Genomic DNA, 16,312 nt, shown 5'->3' with positions numbered 1-16,312 from the left:
AAGCAGATGTATGCTTCTGTGGCTCGGTCAATTAACAGACGTACTTGCGATCCAATGATTCTCGGTTCAAGTCGCGACGGTTGCTCTCAGTGTTCTTTTTTTTATTTCAATGAATTTCATGTATGGAGTTCTAAACACAATATTAAATGTTCTTCCACGTAAATTTGCGTGAGCTGCGATGCTCCATTTATGTGCATCTAATAAGATGTAAAATCACAGGGTTTTTACCTCTTTTTATATATATAAAAAATAGGTATAGAATTCGCTCAAACTTTCGAAAAATTTTCCGAGGCCCGGAGGGCCGAATGTCATATACCAATCGATTCAGCTCGACGAACTGAGCAAATGTCTGTGTGTGTGTGTGTGTGTATGTGTGTGTGTCTGTATGTGTGTTGTCAACTAAGAGGTCGAGATCTCAGAGATGGCTTTACCGATTTTGATCAAACTAGTCGCAAATGAAAGGTCTCCCCGTCACCCAGAACGCTATTGAATGGTTTTGAGATCGGATGTTCACTTTTTGAGTTATACGAAGTTTTATGTCAAAATTTTCAGTTTTTTGACAGTATCTGTCACATTTGACCTTGAAAACAGAATATGTTTCCAGACTTAGATTTCGCTCGGTAATACCTATCCAACAAGCCATAGATTGTTAAAATCCGTCCATTTTTAACGGAGATATCGATATTTTTGTGTAAGCCTCATTCCAGTAGAAGGAATTTTGAGCGCTGTATGAAAAAGCAATGCTTGGGAGCAACATGCAACACGATTTTTTATACTGTTACATATAATTGTTTCTAAGTACCAAAAAGACTGTGTACAGCATCCTTTTTTATGACAATTTGCCTCGGATCAATTTTAGCACGGTTCATTTTTGGCAACATAATCTTTCGAATATGCCATATGTAAACCAGATGATACCAGCATTATCGAGTTGGAAGTAATTCCATAATTATATTGATTTAAACTATTTACAGCAATAAATGCTGGAAGAACATGACTTCCATATACCATACGACTCAGTTCGTCGAGATCAGCAAATGCATGTGTGACAAATAATTTCACTCAATTTTCTCGGAGATGGTTAAACCGTTTTCTACAAACTCAGATTCATATGAAAAGTCGTATACTTCCAAACAAGGTTCCTGAATTACGTTTGGATCCGACTTCTGATTGCGGAACCACAGGATGACATGTGAAACGAAATTAAAATAATGCAATTAATTTTTCTCGTAGATGGCTGAACCGATCTAAGATTCAAATGAAATCTAAGAATCATCTATGATTCAAATGAGAGGTCTTAAAATCCTATAAAACCTCTTACTTTTTAGTCAGATCCGACTTCTGGTTTAGAAAATGCAGGGTGATTAGTATAAAAATGTCCATTTCACATATATTAATCAGGTTTATCGGGTTTGCAGATTTGGATAGTCGATTACCAAATAAATTTATTTCAGTTTGAACGGTATTCGTTTTTGGATCCTGAATGTACCCCCAAATTTTAATTCGCACTACAATTTCTCAAAGATGTCTACACACTGCTCAGGTGAATTTAACTGATTTCGGCTACACCGATTTTAGAATTCCGGTTCCAGTATCGAATCGATTCTCAAAGCTCAATCATTTTCTCAAAAAAGACCAAATCGAACTTCAAAAACAAATATTACAGGACTTAAGGTCCCATACAAAATTGGTGAATTTTATCCGATTCTGGAATTACAGATGATGAGTTTATAAATTTCATGTAAATTGTTTAGCGTAATAATTTATGGCCATTCGAATCATTTTGGGCTATGCTAATTCCTGAATACCGGCTCTGGAAGTACCATAAATAATGACGAAAAACTCTAAAGTGGAACTTACTTCGACATCTCATGGAATGTTCAATCGATTGTCACACGCTAAGATTGAAATTCGATATGTTTTGCAGTTTCGGCATTACAGGGTAATGAGTGATTAAAATCTCAATTTGCCGTTTAAAACGACGATAATTAAAATAATGTCATGAGAACTAAAACACCTAAGAATATCCATGCAAAAAACACATGCGTATTGATAAAAAAAGGTATCATCTCACTGCTAGGTGGATTAATCACGTTTTTAAGTGTGTAATTAAAACATGCATGTGAGAATGTTGAATGTTCATTAGTTCCTACCACTATGCTTCACACTAACAATCTTTCCCTTCCCAAGTAGATCTGTTTCCGGTGGTAGACTTTATAAGGTCATCTTACAACCTCAATGGGTCCTGATCGATAGTCGAGTAGCTACACAATGCTTAGCTACTAGATGCAGAAGGGTAGCTATACTTCGGACAAACACTCTTGAATATTTATAAATATGTGGTTTCAAACGTCATTGCAGTAACATAGTTATAATTCCAACTTTTAAATACTCGTGTTGAACAGTTTTGGAGGGAGTGTTTAAAATATCTGCCAAAAACAACGAAAAGTATGGTCTCTACGCATTCAGATTTCGTGTTTTACATGTATTTTTTTAAACAATGTGACATTTAATGAAAATATCATACTTTAAAGATATTTGTTTGGAGAAGAATATTCACTAGTGAAGGGCTGAATTAGTATTCACTTGCAAGAACGATTGGATAATGAAAACAAATGAACTCTGCATTTGTTCAACAGACATTTTATTATTAACTAAAATTTTTAACGTTCCAAACATCCACCAAATTATCAATTATAATTAAAAGTCGTCCCTATATATGCACATAAACGGAGCTTAAATTTTCATCCAAAAGCATATAAATAATCATTCACAACTCATTTATCTGAATCTAACAGCGAAATAGACTCAAATGTCTCACTCAAGAAAATATGTCATGCATAAGTTTTTTTTCTGAGAATACATTGTTGTCAAAACAGGTTTCTTGAAATCGGATTTAATATTTACCAAATAATTTAAAGCATCAATTTTTGAAAAGATACATGATACACTGACAACACAAAATATTTCATTTCGGGAGCTAAATCAAAACGGTAACTTTTAAAACATTAATTCGAAATTCCACCATAATAGTTTAAAACATGAGTATGAGTAAGTGTTTAGAGTAATACGGGTATAAAAAGGTCTTTGCTGACATAAGAAAATGTACGTCAAACCTTGAAGGATTCGTTTTACCCGTAGTTTCTCTACCAGCTTGCAAGAACTACACGTTCGTGACCATAATCGACTTATTTGGTGTTCATGTAGGAAATCATTATTTGGTGGCTAAGTGGTAGCGAAAGGAACGTTATCATCAGCTTGGGAGTGGAAAAAACTAGCGACAATCTGAAAGTAGACGCAAAGCACTCGTTCTGGAGGTCATTCGAGATTTAATGACCAAAATGGTGTGGTCTGGCTTGTTTTTCTATATGTGGAAACTGCTGCATTGAATGCTTGTAGGTTCAACATGAGGGATTTTTTTGTAGTAAATGAGATATACGTGTTTCCCAGAAGTAAGTACAGCCCTCGCCCAACCCAACAGTGATTTAGATTTATACCAAACATTCATTGGATCGCGTCGGGTTGCATAAAATTACCTAGTAAATGGGCACGGAACATGATAACATCACGTAGCGACACTTCTTCGTTGCGATAGAGAATCTGGAACACACGCGAGGCGCCACAGTCGTCGATGATAGTTGCAGTGGAGCCGGTACTCCCGGTGGTGGGCGAACCTCCCGGACCGGCAGTGGTGTTTGTGCTGCCCGTTCCACTGCTGCTCGTCGTTCCTGCGTTGCAACCGGTGGAGGAATTGGTAGAATTGGGTGTGTTGGCACTGCTGGAGGCGGAGCCGGGTGCATTGTTGCTGCCGTTCAGCAAACCGATGGATCCCGTTCCAGGAGCGCCGCTGGCTGGGACGGAACCAGACGCAACCGGGGCAGCTGAAGGCACTCCCGTCGTTGCCGACGCGTCCGGAAGACATGTCTCCACCTGAACCGGCAGTCGGGGTGATACTCGCAGTGAACATCGTACTTGATATAACCTGCAATAGAACAGGAAGACAAAGAAAGATACATGTCATTGGCTGTTATTGCGTCTGTATAGTTTCAGCATAAATTGCGACTGCGACAGAAATATGCCTGGTTATGAATGCAAGTTTTATTGCAGTCGTTCGGTTGGATTTTCGTGTGACAAACAAATGGCTTTCGGTGTGATGCTGTGGCAATTTGCCATAAAATCGAAACGAAAAGTTTATTGCCCCAGGTAGCGTTTCAGTGGTGTTTCTTTTTCTCTCTCACATTTGGGTGTGGATGTCGGCAAATGTTTGTATGACACATTACATGAAAAAATCACATCTTTTCTCTTTATACCAAGAATGTTTAATGAGACTGGAATGAATGGCCATTGACGAGTATAATAATTTTTCATCATATCAGGTTTACGATCGGCGTTACTTGATGACTTGCTGCGCTTTTGTAAAATTGACTTTTCAATTTATATGAGCATGCATCCACGATTCGCTAATTGTCGTTAAGTTTGATGTTTGACGAAATATGTCAGCACATCTACACACCTCTAATGCGTACAACATCTCTAGTTTGGTATAGTTTCAAGAAAATATTGAATTTTTAAGTACATTTATTTTATTATATTTTACCTCAACTGCTCACATTGTTAGCATATCATTTTTGTTTCAATTTATGACGATTATTTCGCTCAAAATTATGAATACACCCAAACCTTCGTTTACGAACACTTTTTATACGTTACCTCGTTTTACGTAACTCTTTTTTACGAACCAAATTCCAAACTACGAAAAAATTTTGTTTTGAACCTACTTCGTAAAAAGAGTTTTTTTTGTTTAAATGACTATTTATTGGAATATGAGTTAGAATTAAATTATTAAGATTTAAATTGGGTGTTCAGCCACAGGTGGTGACTTTTCAGCCCTATTATATATATATATATATATATATATATATATATATATATATATATATATATATATATATATATATATATATATATATATATATATATATATATATATATATATATATATATATATATATATATATATATATATGATTTGGTTATTACCATGAGGACTTCCGCATTTGCTTCCGCAATTCTGAGATTTTTGTGTAGGGAAAATTCCAAACCTACTTGTATTGTGTAATGGGGAAAAGGAACTTATATACTAACTTGCTAACTAATATAGAGAGCGAGTCGATTCAATTGAAGATTGCATCGATTTTTTTGGGAATTTGCTTATAATATTATGTGATATTACATCTAATAGTTCTACATTTGTGTGTCTGTGTAAGTCATTTGTACTAAACCAGGGAGGATGCTTCACAATCATTTAAGCGTTTTCTTCCTGGTGGAACTACAACTTGACCAAATTGGTACTGCATAAAGCATGGCTGGTCTGAAAATTTGTTTATAAATTAACAATTTGTTTTTAGACAGAGCTTAGAATTTCTGTTTATAAGAGGATATAAATATTTAATATATTTATTACACTTTACCTGGATTCCTTCAAAGTGATCCTTGAAAGTGAGTTTTTTGTCATACGTTAAACCTAAGTATTTAGCTTGATCAGACCATGTCAATTCCAAACCATTCAATTCGAGAATATGATTATTGTTTGGTTTTAGAAAAGAAGCTCTTGGCTTATGAGGAAAGATAATTAATTGTGTTTTTGCTGCATTTGGTTTAATTTTCCATTTTGACAGATAATCACTGAAAATATTTAAACTTCTTTGTTTGCGACTGCAGATCACTCTTAGATTTCTACCTGTGGCTAACAGACTTGTGTCGTCACAGAATAGCGATTTCTGACTACCAACGGGTAGATTTGGAAGATCAGAAGTGAAAATATTATACAAGACTAGAGCTACGCTCGAACCCTGCGGAACACCTGCTCGTACGGGTAGCAATTCAGATTTACAATTCTGATAGCTAACCTGAAGAGTACGATCAATTAAATAATTTTAAATCATTTTGATCAAATAAATAGGAAACTCTAAATCAGACATTTTTGCTATTAAACCTTTGTGCCAAACACTGTCGAATGCTTTTTCTATGTCTAGAATAGCAACTCCAGTGGATAACCCAGATGATTTATTTGTTTTTATCATGTTCGTTACTCTGACAAGTTGATGAGTAGTTGAATGTTCATGACGAAATCCAAACTGCTCTGGTAAAAAAATTGAATTCTCATTTATATGAGACATCATTCTCAACAAGATAATTATTTCAAAAAGTTTACTGATAGAAGAAAGTAAGCTAATTGGTCGATAACATGATGTTTCTGTTGGGTTTTTATCAGGTTTAAGGATAGGAATTACTTTAGTGTTTTTCCATCTTTTTGGGAAGTAAGCTAATGAAAAACACTTGTTGAAAATTTTAACCAGGAGTCTCAAGGTAAAATCGGGAAGATTTCTAATAGGAATATTAAAAATTCCATCATTACCAGGAGCCTTCATGTTTTTAAGTTTCCTAATAATTGATTAAATTTCATCAAAATTCGTCTCAATAATGTCATCTTGTTGACATCGGGTTGAAATATGATCATTTTTTTTTTTTTTTTTTAAATAACTATTTATTGGAATATGAGTTAAAATTAAATTATTAAGATTTAAATTGGGTGTTCAGCCACAAGTGGTGACTTTTCAGCCCTGTTATATATATATATATATATATATATATATATATATATATATATATATATATATATATATATATATATATATATATATATATATATATATATATATATATATATATATATATATATATATATATATATATATATATATATATATATATATATATATATATATATATATATATATATATATATATATATATATATATATATATATATATATATATATATATATATATATATATATATATATGATTTGGTTATTACCATGAAGACATCATTTGCTTCCACAATTCTGAGATTTTTGTGTAGGGAAAATTCTAAACCTACTTGTATTGTGTAATGGGGAAAAGGAACTTATATACTAACTTACTAACTAATACAGAGAGCGAATCGATTCAATTGAAGATTGCATCGATTTTTGTCGGAATTTGCTTATAATATTATGTGACATTACATCTAATGGTTCTATATTTGTGAGTCTGTGTAACTCATTTGTACTAAACCAGGGAGGACGCTTCAGAATCATTTTCAGAATTTTATTATGAATCCTTTGAAGCGTTTTCTTCCTGGTGGAACAACAGCTTGACCAAATTGGTACCGCATAAAGCATGGCTGGTCTGAAAATTTGTTTATAAATTAACAATTTGTTTTTTAGACAGAGCTTAGAATTTCTGTTTATAAGAGGATATAAACATTTAATATATTTATTACACTTTGCCTGGATTCCTTCAATGTGATCCTTGAAAGTGATTTTTTTGTCATACGTTAAACCTAAGTATTTAGCTTGATCAGACCATGTCAATTCCAAGCCATTCAATTTGAGAATGTGATTATTGTTTGGTTTTTGAAAAGAAGCTCTTGGCTTGTGAGGAAAGATAATTAATTGCGTTTTTGCTGCATTTGGTTTAATTTTCCATTTTGACAGATAATCACTGAAAATATTTAAACTTCTTTGTAGGCGACTGCAGATCACTCTTAGATTTCTACCTGTGGCTAACAGACTTGTGTCGTCACAGAATAGCGATTTCTGACAACCAACGGGTAGATTTGGAAGATCAGAAGTGAAAATATTATACAAGATTGGAGCTACACTCGAACCCTGCGGAACACCGGCTCGTACGGGTAGCAATTCAGATTTACAATTCTGATAGCTAACCTGAAGAGTACGATCAGTTAAATAATTTTGAATCATTTTGATCAAATAAATAGGAAACTGGAAATCAGACATTTTTGCTATTAAACCTTTGTGCCAAACACTGTCGAATGCTTTTTCTATGTCCAGAAGAGCAACTGCAGTGGATAACCCAGAAGATTTATTTGATTTTATCATGTTCGTTACTCTGACAAGTTGATGAGTAGTTGAATGTTCATGACGAAATCCAAACTGCTCTGGTAAAAAAATTGAATTCTCATTTATATGAGTCATCATTCTTAACAAGATAATTTTTTCAAAAAGTTTACTGATAGAAGAAAGTAAGCTAATTGGGCGATAACTTGATGTTTCTGCTGGGTTTTTATCAGGTTTTAGGATAGGAATTACTTTAGCGTTTTTCCATCTTTTTGGGAAGTAAGCTAATGAAAAACACTTGTTGAAAATGAAATATGATCATATTTCAGTGTGACTTCATTTTCAATAGGACTCACAATTAGAAGAAGATGATGACGAGGTCGATCTACGCGTCAATAAATTGTTTTCGTTAGAAGACGAGTTGGAAGGCGTACCTGTTTTTTGTTTTAAATTCGAAGAAATAGGGTAACAGAGGTGTTTTGGCCACTTCATATATTTTGGCCCACCTAACAAACTTTATCAATTTTATCGGATTTTATCGATGTTAAGTAACCGATGTTGCATAAATTTGAATCTAATCACATAAAATTACCCATTGCGGAAGGGTTTTTCAAAGATATTACAACATTTGGTGGATATTTATTCAAAGTGGGCCAAAATAAAATCAATCCTAGAGTGGGCCAAAATACCTCTGTTACCCTAAGTGCCTCAGAAGAATTAGGCGTGGCATTTGTAACGGTTTTTTGATTTTCAGGTATGTTCTGTAAATTTAAGGTCGTTGATTTGACTTGTTGTCTAAGCGAACGAGCGTTTAAATTTTTTCCCTGACAGGACATTTCAAATAATTAGATTTATGATTTCCATTGCAATTTGAACATGAAAATTTATCAGTGGTTTCATTACCACATTTCAAACACCGTATATCCATATGACAATTTTTGGTGATAAGATCGTGAATGTTATTAGAAAAATGTTGAATAACGGATTGTGATTTATTCCGTATTGAATTATTTTTAGCCTTAGGCTTGTTGCCTTTCCGGTTGGACGCAGGCATTTTTGAAATGAATGAAATTTTGTATCACTTAGTCACTCTAATATCACTCTTTGTATAGTCTTGAGAAAGGCTGACTAATTGTTAGTCTTTAAAAAGACTGTTAGTGATTCAGGTAGGCTTGAAAAAGACTGAAGCCTTGAATCAATGAAACTCTAGGTAGCCAGAAAAAAATTTCCAGGAGCCAGTTGCTATACGCGTGCGGTGCGAACGACTGTTCAACACCGACTGACGTAAAAAGAGGTTTTAGCATACAATGAAAAAGATTTCCAGCTCATTTATATTCCACGGAAACTACTTAAATATGGGTATTTTCGGAACGGGTTCAAATAGTATTTTCCGGAAAATGATGTTGGTGGTATTTGGAAACTCAAGATGGCGACTTCCGGTTTATTGTTTTTACTTAGGAACTTGAAGAATATCATTCTCCGGTATCTAATTATCAAATCCGATCCGAAAATACCCTTATTGTAGGGGTTTTTAGGGATTATAAATAACCCGGAAGTCGTCATCAAGGAATTCAGAAACTTCAAACATCGTTTTCCGACATCTGCTCATCAAACCTTTTCTGAAAATACCCATATTGTTTGATAACTCTTCCAAAATTACATATATTGAATAACATAAACCGGAAGTCGCCATCTTGGAATTTAAACCATCAAACCCTTTCCAAAAATAATCATACTGTAATGGCATTTAAGAATTATAAATAAACCAGAAGTCGCCATATTGAAATTCAGAATCACCTCAAACGTCGTTTTTCAACATCTACTCATCAAAACCGTTCCAAAAATATCCATATTATAAGCGTTCTTAAGTGATATCAATAAACCGGAAGTTGCCGTATTGGAATCAGAACCACTTCAAACATCGTTTTCTGAAATCTACTCATCAAATCCGTTCCGAGAATACCCATATTGGAGAGTTTTTTAAGGAATATCAATAAACCGGAAGTAGCCATCTTTGATTTTGAAACGATCGCAAACATCATTTTCTTGCACCCACTTATCACATCCGTTCCGAAAATGGTCATATAATTCAGGGTTTCCACATTGATGGCACAAAACTTTTTTCACGAAGTAAATTCCAAATAACGTAAACTTTTTTTACGAACTACCTCCATTTATGAACCCCCGTTTATTTCGTAAAGAGAGGTTTCGGTGTATCCGTTTAAACTATATGATGAAAAATTAAACCTGAAACAACACTTACTCAAATATGCAAAATATAAAAAAAAAAACAAAAAAAAAACTGATATGTTTACGTTTCGTCTTTGACTCATCAGTGCATAGCAGTTCAAATTGATGCAAAGAAAACAAGTGTTCTGTAAGTAGCAGAAACTTTACGTGCCGAGTTTTGCATAAAGCAGTTCAATTTGAACTGCTATGCACTGATGAGTCAAAGACGAAACGTAAACATATCAACATCGGTTATGTACCCTAGCACAAAATTTGGTTAACCCCTGAATGAAAAAAAACTGTTCTTCGCATAACCCTAACCATCGACTGAATCGGTAACAGTACCAAGAAATGTTGGAAATTGGAATAGTTTATTTGTTCAAATTTCAATTCACGAAAACTGGTATGTTGCCAAAACAGCAACAATATGCTTTTAGAGGTTAATAGTTCTCCATGAATCACATATTGTTACGTTTTGTACACATATTGCTACCAGTGCGGTAAAACTTAATTTCAATTGAATATTATTAGACGAAAATGAAATTTATGGCCATTGACAACCGGTATATCCATTTGACTTTTGTTGCCGTACTGAAATGAAGCTTCCAGAATTCATTGTCAATTGAATATCCGTACCTAGTCACTTGAAGTTTTAATTGCTCAGTTTCACGCGCCAACTAGTCTACCTGCTTCATTTTCTTCACTGTTGGTAGTGAGCAAGTTAGAATGAATAGGCATGTACATCAACTCGATGACCATAACTTTCTTCAACCAGAATTATAAATAGAGGGTGGCGGTTCTCATTTATCAACCAACAAGTTTGAATCGACAATTTTGACTGTTTGAAGTGTATTGAGATGTGTTCCATTGTATTAAAAATAAAAATTGAAAGAGGGAACAAATAATTTATGTTTATTTTGTAATTGATATTTCAGTTATCATAACTGGTTCATCTTTCATCCATTATCTTGAACCAAGTCGAATATTAACATGAACTTCATTTGAAAGCCGCTCTCTCATTCAATTGCAAGATATATGTTATTTCAAAAGATAAACTGACGGTGGTGGTTGAATTGAGCTCCGATTGGAAGAGAAACGGATGAAGAACTGAATGCTACCCGTTCTGTACGTCAGCGAAGGTTGTGTGTTTGCATGTGAAGTTTACTGCAGTAGAGTAATCGTCATGTAAGTTTATGCCTCACCAAAGGCTTTTCTTATCTTTTTTTGTTCTGTATACATACGACGTCTGTTCAAAAAGTTCCCGGAATTTTATAATTGCGCGCGTCTGGAGAGTCCGGTGGTCAACATTTTTTTTATTGTGTTGGTACATATGTCCCTAATGTATGGTGAAATTTTCAGCTGTATTCATTGTTTACATTCTGTCTTGTAACGGCTGGTGTAGACGTGTTTTTTTGAGCTCGGCGATTTTTGTCCTGGTGACGTTGGGTGCTTCCACGTGGACGATTGTGCTTTTGTTTCGACATCATAACCGTACACCCATGTTTCATCACCAGTTATGACCCTTTCAAGTAAATTTGGATCGTCGTTGACGTCGTTTAACAGCTCCTGAGCGATGGTAATGCGTTTGTGTTTTTGATCAAAATTCAGCAGTTTTGGAACGAATTTTGCTGCCGCTCGTTTCATGCCCAAAACATTTGAAAAAATATGATGGCATGAGCCAATTGATATGCCAACTTCATCAGCAACTTCTCTAATAGTGATTCGGCGATCATCCATAATCATTTTTTCCACTTTTCCCACATTTTCATCGATTATTGACGTGCTGGGTCGACCGGAGCGTTCGTCGTCTTCAACGTCTTCGCGGCCATCTTGGAAACGCTTATACCACTCGTAAACACTTGTTTTTTTCATAGCAGACTCACCGTAGGCTCTCTGTAACATTTCGCACACTTGGTTACACTTTATTTCATTTTTCACGCAAAATTTAATACAAATTCTTCAATTCTTCCATTGTTTAAACTAACAAAAATCGCCGAGCTCAAAAAAACACGTCTGCACCAGCCGCTACAAGACAGAATGTAAACAATGAATACAGCTGAAAATTTCACCATACATTAGGGACATATGTACCAACACAATAAAAAAAAAGTTGACCACCGGACTCTCCAGACGCGCGCAATTAAAAAATTCCGGGAACTTTTTGAACAGACCTCGTACATTGCAAACTGAATTGCAAGCAAATCTATACGAAATTGGTCAGGTTTCGAGCAGCTACTACTGGGCCAACTTTGAAAAGAGTTTTGATATTATTGCATCTAAAGCGATGAAGTAATTTTTCGTATCGATTCAAGCGAATAGAACTAAACAGTTCAAATATTTAGTGATCGAAAATTCAATTATCTTTTCATGATCTTCCAAACAGAAACAACAATTTTGATCGAATGAGTTGGTTTTGCAGCTTGTGTTGTTTTGAAACGTTAATCCGTGGGATTTCACTTATGTAATTAGCCTTGGCAACATTATCTATTGCCCGGTGGATTTGAAGTTTTCATTAAAAAGTTTGACAATTTTAACCAGTACCATCTTCTATTTTACCTCAGTAAAATAATGGATTTTGCTGTCCAACTTGCTGTCATCCGAAGGTCTAATTTTCATCAACTGTAATTCTTTCAGTTCACTTCCACATCTCATCCAAGTCAGTCGATGAAACAAAACCGCTTACGTTCGGGACGGAAGAAACCAAGTACAGTATTGTGTAGTGAACAATAGAACAACCTCGAAAATGAGCGAACCAAACGAACAAAAGCTACCGCCGACACGAAAGAATACTTGAAGGTTTGCTTAAGGAGCAAATGCATCTTGACATTAAACGTATGTCAATGGAATAAGACAACTAATGTTGTTTACATCCAGTTTTATAAAGAGTTGGATGCAATTCAATTCGCAAAAGACAATAACAATGTGCACTATGCGGAGCACGAAAACATTAGGTACAACATTCCAGTATATATGGAAGATAGTGCTATAGAAGTGCGTGTGCATGATCTTCCCTCAAGCGTCATCGATCCTTATATTCGTAAAACTATGTCCCAAGACGGAGAAATATCCTCCATCGAAAAAGAAAAGTGGAAGAATTTGTTTCCCCGGTATTCTAAATGGCGTACGTTTGTTACGCATGCGCTTGAAGAGGCCTATACCTTCTTATGTGACTTTCGTCCCGTGCAAATCACTTGTTACCTATGACAATCAGATGGAAACATGTCAATATTTCCTTCACATCAATCCAAAGCAAACCCAGTACACATGTAACAGTCACCAACAACAGTGAAGCATCCCCTTCAACGAAACCATCCAACGTATCCCCTATAGAACAAAGTAAATTAGCTGCAGGTAAAAACTTACCATCCAACCAACCAGCAACTGCAAACAATGTACAACAAGGCGCATCTACAGCAACTAGCAACGAAATCAACAACAATACCACCCATGCGGCAATGGATGACGAGACGAACCACGAACAAACTGCCCCTCAGTCCTCGCAGAAGGTAAATGGAAGCTCCTCTCCCCCTAGAAAAAGGGTGACAACGAGATCCAATACAAAAATTTTTTTATCTAAAAACTCAGCTCAAACGGTCACGTAGAGCTTGAATAAAAAATATCTTTCAAATAAAAAAAGTGTAATTCTTTGACAATAACTAAATCTAATAAGACAGTAATCTAAGCATTATTACTATTAAGTAATTATTCGATATCATTGTGTGATGACACAGAGGTTGAATACACTGCACTTACTGGAAGTTAAAATACGGCAGAAAACATTATAAATTGGTTTTGGTTAATTTTCTAACAATTGAAATATCCTTCAAACGCCTTTTCGTCAGTGCATAATATTTTTAGAGCACCCTATTGCTTTTCTACTACTTCTTTTTGAGCTCAATTCTAGTACAAGTAACAAGCGTTAAGCACAACCATTTGCATAAAATTCATTCACCCTAGTAGTCTGGAGTCAAAACGGTGAAATATTAATGGCTTGCCATACAGAAGACGTGTATAGATTGCATCCAAATCGGAGCAAGTCGATCCTGATTCGCTACTTTATTTTTATTAACTTTTCTCTGAGATGATAAATCGATTCTCACAAACTTAGATGCAAATGAAAGGTCTTATGGTCCCATACAAAGTTCCTGAATAACATTTGGGTTCGACTTCCGGATCCAGAATTGTATGATGATATGCACCAAAAATGTGAAAATTATGTCACTCACTTTCTCGGGGATGGCAGAACCGATTTTCACCATCTTAGATTTTACTGAAAGGTCTTAAGATATTCCAATTTTCATTCGGATCAAACCCCTGATTTTTGAGGTAGGGTGCTTAGTGTAATAATATCAATTTCAGGAATATTTTTTTCATAGGCTTTCTCTTTATATTGGGCAACAGAAATCTTCAAAACTCTTTTCTAAACTTTTTAAATTGTAGTATTTCAATGTAGAAGAAAATAAGTAATATGAGAAAGGCATCATTACACCACTAGGTGAACTACGACAGGTTTTTTGTCTTTAAAAATTGTAATTCGTATGATAAAAATAATCTCCCACTAAAATCTATTTAAATTACATTGTTACTTGTTACCCCGATAAACTTATTCAATACAATTTTTCATCGTTTATTTTTGTTGTATCAAGAGATCGTATATCGTTTTCACAGGGAATTGCTGGCGGTGAATATGCTACATGTGAATTGAGTGACCCTCAATCATTGCTTGATAGTAATAATTGCCTCCTCTATAGTAATGACGGTATGAAAGCTCTTTTGAAGTAGTTTTATATGTAAGAGGCCTCATATGAACCGTTCAGTGCCTTTTGATGATAGACAAGTTGAAATTATGTAAAATAAAAAATTATAGATGACTCTTTTTCATTAAAAACTGAGATTGTAGCGGCATAGTATATTTTAGAAAGTTGTGTAGTTTTTAATAATGAAAAACTTTGTATAGCATGAAAAACTCATAGATCATAAAAATATATAAGTTTTCTCACAAAAACTGGTTTCAGGACACCGTTTTCAGAAATAACATTGTCTCATGAATTAAACTCGAGTTACAGGAATAGTACCTTCTATAAATTTGTTTGAAATGACTTTCCGCATAGCTTTGTCGAAGTTGTGCACACTGAGCTATAATAATAGTTTTATATCACTTTTAGGGGGATTAATCACATAAATAAAAATTTTCAAAATATGGCGCCTGCTATTCTGAGCAACTTTGCTGTACCTCGAAAACCACGTTTTTGAAGAGTTATCAATTTGGAGCGTAAAATTGGGCTTTTGAACCACTGCACAGTGGGAAAAATGGATCAAAAACACGACGATTTTTTTGGAGGCATGACAGCTGACCACAAAGCACTTTTTTGGTGTAAAATGGTCAGTGAAATCGATTTCATGTATTTAGAAGGACCGCACGAAACGCTATCATGTTCATTTTACCCCAAGTTCCCTTTTTATACTGCATTGTATTCAAGCTCAACTATATAAAATGAAACCGAAGAACTTGCAGAAGAGCGAATAGAGTGTTTCCGATGTAAAAAAGTCTAACAAATCGATTGCATATAGTTTTATTGACAGCAGAAAACTTATTGCACCGTTTTACCACATTTCTTTTCTTGTTATAATATTCAGTTGAAATATGATCTACAATCCAAAAGCAGATCCAATGCGATCTATCAATATTGTTTCATAATACGTGCAAAACATCTGTGATCCAATTAAACACAATGGGAATGACAGTACTAGACTGTTTAACCATTTTACCCCAATTTATATCAAAAGTTGTATTTATGGTTAAACTTTCTCTCGCATACCGAAAGCAGGCTGATTGCGGTTGATGAAAATCGATTGATATTACGAAAAAAGACCTGAAAATAGGATTACAAATGAATTCAATGACCGCACGAATCTTGTTATACCGTTTTACCCCAATTTATTCTTTAACTGAGTCTTAAGATTTTGTCTGCTTTCGGTATGCGAAAAAAAGTTTAAACAGAAATAGTACTTATGAATTAAATTTGGATAAAACGGGTTAAACAGGCTAGTACTGTCATTCCCATTGTGTTTAATTGGATCACAGATGTTTTGCACGTAATATGAACCAATATTGGTAGGTCATATTGGATCTGCTTCGGGATTGTAAATCTGAATTCAACATAAAATTATATTTGTCG

At 34.6% G+C, this 16,312-nt stretch overlaps 1 protein-coding gene across 5 annotated transcripts in view; it reads right to left on the bottom strand.

The window, feature by feature from the left end:
• The window catches only part of LOC131439177 (uncharacterized), a 169,087-nt gene that overhangs the window by 74,137 nt on the left and 78,638 nt on the right, over positions 1 to 16,312 (bottom strand). For all 5 annotated transcript variants that reach the window (XM_058609890.1, XM_058609895.1, XM_058609891.1 and 2 more), the window contains exon 3: positions 3,537 to 3,982. In XM_058609890.1, the coding sequence (XP_058465873.1) occupies positions 3,537 to 3,982 (446 nt within the window). The remainder of the gene's footprint in view (positions 1 to 3,536; positions 3,983 to 16,312) is intronic.

The sequence above is a fragment of the Malaya genurostris genome, chromosome 3 (assembly GCF_030247185.1).
Source record: "Malaya genurostris strain Urasoe2022 chromosome 3, Malgen_1.1, whole genome shotgun sequence".
NCBI classification, from domain to species: domain Eukaryota; kingdom Metazoa; phylum Arthropoda; class Insecta; order Diptera; family Culicidae; genus Malaya; species Malaya genurostris.
This window is presented reverse-complemented; position numbering and strand designations above follow the sequence as displayed.